Source organism: Helicoverpa zea, chromosome 11, assembly GCF_022581195.2.
Source record: "Helicoverpa zea isolate HzStark_Cry1AcR chromosome 11, ilHelZeax1.1, whole genome shotgun sequence".
Lineage (NCBI taxonomy): Eukaryota > Metazoa > Arthropoda > Insecta > Lepidoptera > Noctuidae > Helicoverpa > Helicoverpa zea.
The window spans coordinates 9,280,458-9,291,523 of record NC_061462.1 but is presented as its reverse complement, the minus strand read 5'-3'; the positions used below and the strand labels follow the sequence as shown (position 1 = coordinate 9,291,523).

At 35.7% G+C, this 11,066-nt stretch overlaps 1 protein-coding gene and 1 non-coding gene across 2 annotated transcripts; both read right to left on the bottom strand.

Annotated features, from left to right (window-relative positions):
• Positions 1-698: 698 nt before the first annotated feature.
• LOC124634708 (peroxidase-like) lies at positions 699-10,033 on the bottom strand. Its single transcript, XM_047170368.1, has 13 exons — positions 9,903-10,033; positions 9,475-9,614; positions 8,847-9,014; positions 8,097-8,284; positions 6,022-6,154; positions 5,548-5,610; positions 4,969-5,169; positions 4,478-4,622; positions 3,941-4,097; positions 3,474-3,644; positions 2,475-2,673; positions 2,249-2,354; positions 699-1,153 (listed from the first exon to the last, which is right to left on the bottom strand). The coding sequence occupies exons 1-13, from the start codon at positions 10,031-10,033 to the stop codon at positions 931-933; spliced, it is 2,025 nt and encodes a 674-aa protein (XP_047026324.1). The 3' UTR covers positions 699-930.
• On the bottom strand, positions 6,337-6,537 carry LOC124634791. The gene has a single exon (XR_006984925.1). It is a non-coding gene; the product is annotated as a small nucleolar RNA U3 (small nucleolar RNA).
• Positions 10,034-11,066: the final 1,033 nt, after the last annotated feature.

Sequence of the window (11,066 nt, the reverse complement as noted above, 5' to 3'; positions counted from 1 at the left end):
CTTACCACAGCTCAATCACGTCATAGAGTGGTACCAAATCATTTATGCAGTTAATAACTGACAATTTTCAAGGGAAAGTAGCCTTTTTTGTACTGACTGACGGTCAGTCTATACTTAATTATTTTTTTAGTTGTGCGCCTATTGACAAGCTTCTGACCTGTAAGATCTTTGTGTATGTGTGTACTAAAGCCATAAACATTTTGAGTATCTCAAAGTCTGCTATTTTACTGCCTCCTCCTTGTAAACTTGAATACGTGGGCTTTCTTTTTGCTTTGGCAGTCACCCAAGCAACATCAAGCTATTTCGAAATAAAAGTCTCAAAAACGCTTTCTAGAATAATATTATTTCCGTTCAGAAAAGTCCGAATTTATTTGAGTAAATATAGTTTTCACGGATACTTTTGCAGTGTATTTTTTTAATAATCTCTACCTTTTCGAGAGGTCTCCCGCGGTTCGAGCTATTGAAAGCTGAAGTCAGTAAAAATAGGTAGGACCAGACTCAACAACCATCTCTCGTCATGAGAGGGTTTAACGGAACTATGAAAATGTGCAAAATAAATATTCGCGTTTGATTTTCTTGGAGTTCTGATAAAATATGCAGGGAAGTTACGCTTCAGTATTTCACTCTTTGTTATCTAGTCTCATTTCTTTGGAGTTTAAAATTCTTTGGATGTTCATATTTATTAATAGAAATAAAATTCACACCACTATACTCAATTTTATTCGCGTTACTCAAAAAGAACATTTACATTACCTTGGTTGTTTATCTAGACTAGTTTTGAAAATAAAACTACAAAAAAATATGTATATAAAGTACAACCACATAAAAAACAATAACGTAAGCAAAACAATCTAAATCAGTACCTACAAAAAAAATATCTCACCAACTAAAGGAGATTCTTTATCTTCGAGATTTATTGTTCATGTTTTTTTATTTCATCATAATCTCCGAAGGTCTATAAGAAAGAAGATTATCAAAGAACGTAGAGAAGTCAGTATCAGTATTACTACTACTTCCATACGTAGCTTTATGTTTGTAACTCATAGGCATATGGGTGGCTTCATGGGAATATTTGCTGTATTTGTGGCAGTTTCTATCACGCCATTTTGTCAAGTCGGGTCCTTCAATGTGGCTACAAGGGGCTGGCATGTTTCTGAAAGAGGATTTACTTTAAGTATTATTCTTTATTTAAATATGGCTTATGTTTAACTGATCACCAGATATAGTAACAAACAGCAGACAAAAATAGTAAATGATCACCAAAATGAAACTCGCATTTTAATGTAAAACTATCACCAAAGTTTTAACACTTTGCTAGCCTATTTAAGTGAAATTACTCCAAAATAAATCATGCGTAAGCCAAAAATAGTAAATGATCACCAAAATTAAACCACCATTTTAAAGTAAGATTATAACCAAAGTTTTTAAATTCTGCTATCCTATTTAAGCAAAATGAGTCCAAAAAAATCATTGTTATCCCAAAAGTAGTAAATGATCATCAAAAAAGTTTTTACATCTTGCTATCCTGTTTAAGTAAACTGACTCCAAAAAAATAAGTTCAGCCTGATAAAATAAATGTAATAACATTATGGGGACCCTTTTCCTGCACTAGCGTGGAAAATTGTCTATTGCATGCCTCTAAACAGTGCGATAAGAGTGTATTGAGAAACACATTCTTCTTCTTCTTTCTCCTGCCCTGTTCCCAATTTTACTTGGCGTCGGCGCAATATGTCATTTTCTTCCATTTTCCCCTGTCACTCGTCATACTGACACTCACGCATGCATTGCAAGCCGGACACATAACTTAATATGGCATCATAATACTTTATTTGGTAATAAGCCTAATTTTATGGCAATCACAGTGACTTATTTAGGCAAAAATAATACATTAATTTGGTCGTCAAGAGTTGGTGATCATTTACTAAATTTGGTGGTCGAATACAATTTAAAGTGAAGTCGTGACTAAAATAGCTGGTACTATTACATTTTTAGACTTTATTTTTCTGGTGTTCAGTAGATATTTCTGGTTGCAAAACTTAGGGTATCAAAGCATTTTATGGTGGTCATTATATTTCTTCCCTTTAAATATATGAGTTGCAGCCTAACAAATGACTACAGAATTAATGATTTGTCCAATGGCCAGCAAGTATCTGGCCGGTTATGGTTTGATTATCATTACAGTTAAATAGTGCAACTTACACTTTGTTTACTAAAATGTAAATAAAATAATATAAACGACAGTACATACCCTGGTCGTACATTCAAGAAAGCCTGAGGTTGAATGTACTTGATACCATCAGCATTGTCACAGGCAAACCGCGCCATGTTTGTTTTCCTAATTTCGTCCAATTGATCTGTAGATATAGGCGATGCGTGAGTTTAAGAGCCTTGAGGCCCCTCTCAAGTAAGTAAAGGAAGGACTAATTTAAGAACTCCAGTAAAAATAAAGGAACTTAATGATACAAATGATTTACCTATAGTAAAACTATGTAACTGATCTCCCCTTTCAAACCAGAATCTGTCAGAGAATCTGAAGATCTGTAGTTGTTTAGTCATGATGCAGAACAGTGTTGGTCCTACATGAATGCCTTGGATGTCGTTCTCACTCATGATACCAGCCAACAGATCCACATCGTCCACTGAATGATACAGTTTCTTTAGAGCTTCTACTTTCTGGAAATTAAATAATATGATGATGATTAGTGGCAGTACTCATATAAGAAGATTAGCCAACTGCGCAGGACATATAGTGTACAAGCATTTGCACAGACACGAGTGCACTCACTATTCCCTCACTCTCATAGCCCGATGGGACGGTAGTCTGACACGATCGAAATAATATAAAAGAAATCTTGTATATCTTGGTGGAAAGGGGAAACAAATGCTGTGTAATTTCTATAAACTGTGCCATATTGTGCCGTGTGTGAAAAGATGACAAAAAAAACACAATATAGGTACTACAAACAATTTTCCCAGTAGCTGTGACAAAAACAGTTTTGGAACATTCGTCTAAGACCAAGGCGGTGCTTTAGTTAATGTTTAGTCTTAGTAATAAGATATTACTGTAGACTTGATAAGCAACATGATATAAGAGGATGCAATTTAATTAAAGAGGAAGCTTAAGACGAGCCAAGCTAAGACTAAGTAACAAGTCTGTAATCTGGAAGACTGAGGGATAGCGAAAATGTATTAGAAGACTGATTGCTGACATATGAGATTCTTTGACTGGGCAGGTATGTTGTCTATGTGCTTATAGTAAGCAGGATGAGGATCGGAGATGTCAAGGTTTATAATCTACGCGATTATTTCGTCAAATACAGAGAACAAAGACACTATCTGGATTGGTTATTATAGTGTTTTCAGGAATAGGGCTTGGTATATTTTATTTGAACGTTTAATTGAATTAGTTATAAAATAATTTTTGCATGTTCTATTCTTTACAAATAAGTAGGTAAAAATATAAGGGTAAGTACCTCTATTTCCATAACGTCTATGAAGTCTCTGAATTTCTTTGCCGGCTTCAAACCACACAGGCGCCTGTAATCATTGTAGCCACGCACGCCCATGTCTCTGCCTCTTTGTATGTCTAATGCTGGCAAATCATGTGCCCTTTGCAGTTTCTTGCCGTAGTAGTTTTCGGAAATCTAGGATAAGATAGCATAGTAAAAAATGAATTCTTTGAGAATGATGTCATACAAAATTAGGAATGAAGAACTTATGCAATTATTCTACTTTGTAAGTCATTTAAGAATATTGAATAAAGAAACAGTCGAACCTCCTTCTTCTTTGGAAGATGGTTAAAAACAGTAGTCGTCAAATGCAAAAACGTTAGCCTTGTGGTAAAATATTAATGAGGAAGTTCAGGAGTTGGCGCTAGATAGGCGTTCACGGATGGAGCTACTGCCAGTTAAAGAAGAAAAGAGGTTCTGTCAATACATACGTCAGGATCCTGAATATCATCTATTTTCGCAGCATATTGATGAAACATTCCTCGGTTGAGTTCCTCCAAAACTTTACCTTTTTCCAATAAACCTGATCTAAATAATGTTTCGCTATATGAATATTCGTCCTTATAATGATAGCCTTCGCTGTATGTCCTAAAATAATAAAAATAAAAAATGTAACAAAGGTTAGGTATCCTACGCGTTCCATTATATTATTAGCCATTTAGGTACAGAGTTTGTTTGACTGAAGTAGGCAATACGAATATAAATATGTTTTATTTTGTTGTTCTTCGAAAGAAATTCTACTAATTTATAGTAACCACACACTGCAGACTAAACAGTTGGCCGACAGTTGGTCCGATGAGTCGCAATTTTTTTTATTCAAAATTTTCAGTCGGTCTGATACCGTCTCAATACCTGATCTTTAGTGCGTACTACTATTCATCTTCATAGTCTTTTATGACCCCAAACAAACTATCGGACGACTAAAAGATTGCAGTGAGGGGTAGCTCTTATGTAATAGATCTACTAACTTCACTCTGCCGTCCAAAAATGTATTGATGTATCGGACTGCAATATCATACTCCGCGTATACAAGAGGTACGGCTTCTGCGTCGTAGTTAGACACGTGTTCAACGCTCTCTGATAATAGTCCATAATTTACCATGTGTCTATAACCTGGAAGAACCAAAAACATTAATTTTTTTATTAATTTATATAGGGTGACCGGTTATTAGTGACTAATACTTAAACACGTGAGTCTACTCGTACATAATTACAAACAACTTTCCCAGAGAAACTTTTTTTTTACTTAATTATTCATTACTTTTTAACCACTTTAGAAAACCAGCTGTATGAAAATTCGGGTGAAGATCAAAGTTTGATCCAAATGGTAAGTTATTTCAATTAAGCTAATGCGTAAGTTTCTTTATAAAAGTTATAGAATCAAGTATCGGTCACTAATTCCATTCACCTAATACACAAAACCTTCAATAACGGTAAATAAAATATGTTTTGGTCTTACCCAACAAATAAGGTAGCAATTCATACATGAAGATGTTAGAAGCCGTCGCGATGTTGATCTGGCGAGCTACCTTGAACAGGCGGTCATCCTTCCAACAAGGATTTATCTCATGAAGGGCTTTAGCCAATCTATTGTGTTCTCTCATAAAGAAAATAGTTAAGGCCGTAGTTCTGAGGTCATAGTTACCTATTTCTGGAAAACCTATAAATAGCAAAAATAATAATTTAATACGCATATTTCAGCACAATAATAATCTATCCAAATGAACTACATAATTATTTAGATAATATGAATTACACATTTGTACACAAATTCCCACTGAACATCCAACAGAATTGAAGCGAAAACAGGCTAAATATAATTATTTGTATAACAAATTAAACATTATATGAGGTCCGTTCCCAATTATATGGGGTTAGGAAACATGTTACATGCTTTTTTCATTCATACCTTGTACCGTCATCTTACCATTCATTGTCATCAAAAGGATTACACAATACACACGACCCTTGGTCGGTCTTCCCCTTCCTTATACGTTAAAAAACATGTTCTATAATTAAATACAGGTTTGAAGCTTACCAAACTGATAGCAGATGGGTTCCGTGTCATTATTTTGCAAACAAACATTTTCTGTTACATTTGGAGCCAGTTTCGCCACCAAATCCGTCACCATGGCAACCATAGAATTTGCCAATGAGTTTGCAATCGTGTCGACTAGCATATCGGCAGTCATGGTTTTCAACTTTTCCTTACTCATATTCATGCTTTTTGTAAAGTTAGACATAATTATTGGACTTATATCGTTTACTAAATCAGTATATCTTTCAGGAATTATATCCGGCATCATATTAGGTATATTAGGAGCCATAGTGCCCAGCATATCAGATGACATATTGGACACTAAATCAGTCGTCATATTCGCCACTGTATAATTCTTATTTATCATTGTCTTTGTTAGTTTAATCATCATATCGTCCTTTATATTAGATATTATATTGTTTTTCATATCCTCCAACATCTCAGACGATAAATAAGGTTTATTTGCTGTTATGTTTGCAGGCACGAAACGATTTTCTCTTTTCTCGAGTATCAAAAGGCCGTCTTCATATTTTCTTACTTTAGCAAGACCTTGATTATCTACTCCGTATATCGTTGAGAGATCAATCACGGGTGTTTGGTAGTTTATCTAGAACATAATGCAGCTTTACAAAGAGATTTACGATACAGTAATGTTTAATGTCTTTGTGGATTTATTTACTTCTTTTTTATGCTTTATACTAATTAATTATTAATCAATCTACAAATATTCCATATCCTAGAATATGCAAAACCATATCTTTTCAACAGATTATAAAGGTTTCAAAACAAGCCACTCAGACAGCGACAGTACCCCACTCTCCCCGGTGAAGGGGAGTGAACGATCATCGAGGGCTGATGGTAGACTACCACCGCCCGCCTCACGCTCAGGGCACCGCGCCACATCTCATCAACGTGGCTTGTGAGGACTCACGTAGTGTGAAAGTCTCGTGAAGAGCTTACTATAGAAATGATCCTATGAAGTAAGGTCTTAACTCGAGCTGCGAGACCGCGCGGGGTCGTTCACTCGCCGAGAATCTTAACACCGCGATGTACAAAGTGACGTCATATGTACAGCGCCATCTAGCGTTCTTTTTTTAAGATCGGTAGTTCCTGTAGATCTCGCTTTATTGCAGTGGCGTTAGAAGACATGCGCATTTTAACTTATGTTAATTGTTCAGATTGCAATTTAAGTTCAATAAACAGCCAATTCCATCACTAAAAGGAAAAATGTTTTGATCCAAAATACTTTTCATTTGTTTTGTGCTTACCATTCAGTGATTTGAATGTAATAGACATTTAACTACAGTTCGGAGCTCCACAGGTATCGTTCAGTTTTATTTGCTGCAGTTTAAATATTTTTAAATTCGACTAAACGCTTAGTAGCAGTAACGTACCGACTATTTGCGAACGATTCCTTTTCACCATTTTAAAGCCAGAACATAAAATTTTATTTCCATAATGTCTTTATTTTGATATTGAGAATAAAACTACAACGGAAAAGTTTCAGAGAAAATATTGTTTGACGTTTGACTTTCTATTCATAGAAATAATTATGACGGGTGCAGTAGGTAATATTGAAGTGTACTGATACGGAATTCTTCGTATGATAATATGTAACCGCGCATTTCATGATTATTTTATTGAACATTTAATTTCGAATTAGGTACATTTTTTCATAGTTGATCGATGTTAAGTTCCAAAAATAAGGCTAAGGTTGGTTTTATTTTTGCTCACAAATTGCGTTTACGTAAAAGCACGTCTTCCCAATAAGCTTGTTTTGTTTTAGGGTTTTCGTAAAAGGTCAAGGATCATATTAGATACAACAGTAAACACAATCTATTTCCAAGAAATAGATAAACACCTAAGCTCTCAGTCTATGTTCAGATAATAATTGATCTTAAAAAAAGTCTTAACATTTTAATGAAATATAGAACATGACAATTATTAATGAAATAATATACAAGTGCCTAGTTTGCCGTTCTACGAAGTCACCACCATCTTTATTCGACTCAATCAAGTAAAATAAGTAGGTATAGGTAATCGGCGTTTCTCTGAGGGATCGCATCAGAAATGAGGTAATCCGTCAGAGAACCAAGGTCATCGACATAGCCTACCGAATCAGCAAGCTGAAGTGGCAGTGGGCTGGCCATATTAGCCGAAGAACCGATAACCGTTGGGGTAAACGAGTTCTAGAGTGGAGACCACGCCTCGGCAAACGTAGTGTAGGACGTCCTCAGGCACGGTGGAGTGATGACTTGCGCAAGACGGCTGGCAGGAGCTGGATGCGAGAAGCCGAAAATCGATCTCAGTGGCGTGCACTTGGAGAGGCCTATGTCCAACAGTGGACTGCGATAGGCTGATGATGATGATGATAGGTAATCGCCTTTAAGAATTCCATTGCCTCACTAAGTATTTCTACGTCATCCCCCATAGAGGATAAAATCACAATTCAAGACAGTTAACATCGAAACGCCCGTTTCAAACCACCGCAAAGTGAGATCATTCGTATTACAAAACTTATACATAACTTAGTGAGTTCTAGAAGTTACCTGTTCTGGAAGTATTATTTCGGGTGTACAACTGGCGTCTTGGAAAGTTTCTGCTCGAGAGAAGTTCAGGCAACGTATATCAGTCACTTTGAGATACGGATCGTCGTCAGGCACTGCTATTGGGATACATCGAGGGTCTTTGTCGCCTTTTGGCTGACAGCAATATTGCCTGCGCTTGAGGTAGTCAACTGGAAGGTATGAATATTGATATTGCTGTTCATAGAACTGAATTGAGTAGGTATTTATTGTTAGGCAAAATATGAAAGGTTGTTTTACCTTTCGAAACATGCAATCGTTAAATCGGAAGGTGAATAACCTGGCTAGTTTTATGATTAAATTGATTTGATGGCATGCCTCTTTCACAAACAGGATACAATTGATCGCACAAATGTCGTTATTAAGCCTAATATTATATCAAGACAAAAGTCTTTGGTTTAGTTAGGAGCGAAGACCCCATCACCCCATGGGTGCAAACTCAGTCTTATGTACAAAGGACAGCACGTCAACCTACCTTAATATGTCAAAATGCAACAATAGATTTTCAACCTTACCAGTGTGTAAGGTTACGTGTCTACTGGAAGCAAAATGTTCGATTTGAATATAAATAAAAATTTGATAGATTCGGGTAGGCTGACCTGCTAGCGTCTGCATGTAGGTACAAAACAATGCTTTAGTTGAATTTTCATACGAAAAAACTTCCTTAAATCATCGAAACTATTCTCAACATTATTATTGCCTCTCTTCACTTACAAGGCCCATCCATAAAGCTAATATCCCGATGTATAAACTGCAGCATATGGACAGCAACGGCGCTGAAGGTGACCTTATCTTCCACGCGGCCGGTGGAGTGCAGTTCCGTCCTGACCTTCCGAGCTGAGGGCAGTGGGCTTCCATGTCTGCTCATGCGAATATTGCGATCTGGGAGCGATGTTAGATAATGAAATGCAGTCTGTTAGAAATGGATATGTGTGTGTGAAGTGTGAATGGTGTGTCCGAAATGGTCGGTTGCGGAATTCTAAAATAAGCTATTGAAAATGTATTATGATTCTAATTGGAGACGTGTTGTCTCGTATTAGATAAGCCAAAGTAAGAGAAAGTATCAGAAGAAGTTGGTAATTTGAAAAAACTGAAAAGTTGCACAATAAACTTCTAGTTGATTGGTACATTCATTTTGGTATTATGCAATCAATAAGTTTATCGTACCTACTCAACATGGTAACATAATTTGATAGATAATTAAAATAATCTCCGACGTCCAAACTCTAAAGCTTCTGAATATGATATCAAGAAGTACCCTGTTTGGGTTTGAGCTCTTATATAAAATCACTAAAATGGATAGATAGTCTGTCAGCCGTATATAGTACTGAAAACCGCTTACCATTAGCATAATCTGGTTTCAGGAGCCTTAGATAAGGTCCTCTGGCAGAACCTCTTGTTGGGTACTTGTAGTTGTTACAAGTGCCATCAATCCGGCTGCCTTCGTGAGGAGTACATGGCTTTATGTCTATCGAACATCGCCTAGGAATTATACAAACTGACTATAATATTGGTAAGGACATAAAGGTCAAATTATATTATTTCGTTATTATTTTCTTTTTATTTGGGACTCTATTATATGAAAGGCTTGGTACATCCACATGAAAACAGAGGGTCTACGTTTCATTTTCCATAAATGAGAGAAAAAGTATTTAAGTATGTAAGAAACTTTACCCTACCATAAATAAAAAATGGCAAAAAGGATCAAGGAGTCTCAACTCCCAATTAACGAACACTCAATGTTCCAATTTCAAAATAAAAACATCTTACTCAGTAGCGTTTCTCTGTTGGAGTTCCTTAGCTTGAGCAACATCAACTTTCTTCCCGCTATACCTATCAAAGAGTCCTGAATCCACTCGATAAATCGCGGTAAATATTAAAACGTTAAATAAATAAAACATTTTCTACCGGACGACTTAGCCGTGCCCTTTGATACACTTTACTAAGCAGGAATCGTGGAGTTTTGTAATCCCAAATGGATTTCGCAAAGCGATTCGATCGATTATCGTGTTCCTTCGTGAATTAAATGAAGGATATTGTAAAAAATACTACAATACTCTTTAAATTGCAAAATTGACCGTGCTTTGTTTGTACTAATGTCAATTTGTTAATTGACTGTAGACATGATATTGCTTACCTTTCAACGCATGTTCTTTCAGTAGGCGCGTTTTTTAATTAGATTTTTAGTAACAGTTCGTATGACTAAACATTAACCCACGAACTAAAATAATATTATGGAGCGTTATTTATTATTAACTCCAATGAAGACTGGATATCAACAGCTCAATATATAGCGCTTTAGAGCGAGAGAGAAATCGCAATGGATACAGAGATAAACAATAATAATTGCAGATTAAATTAATTTATCATACAAAAATTGATATGTTGGATGGAGATTAAAATAAATACTCGATTTATAATACATAAAACCCAGTATAAAGTGTTTATTAAAATCAACAAACAAAAACTGAGCGCAGTTAACAAAACTTCCTCATTTTAATTCGATAAAAAGTTAAATAAACAAGCAAACTGATAGTTACATCAAAATTAGTCACGAACAATCGATACCATCCTTCATACCTTTTTTTAATCAAATAACTTCAATACATCCACTTCCTCGGAAGACGTCAATTATAAACTGAAGGAAATTAATTTAAAAACGACCCAAGTTTTATTTACATTTGAAGGCGAAGACACTTAGAGTACATAACCAACCAAATCCGCCACGAGGACAAAATATGATTGCCAATTTTTGCACTGGGTGGGAGGCAAAGCAACAAATAGTGATCGACAAATTGACAACCTAAGTATATAGACGCACACAGTCATGATACATACGAGTATTATCAGCGATCTTCTAAGTTTGTATGTACTTTCTAAGTTTATCTTTATTTAGAAAACATTTCAAGGAAACCTAGACTTATGTAAAGTTTG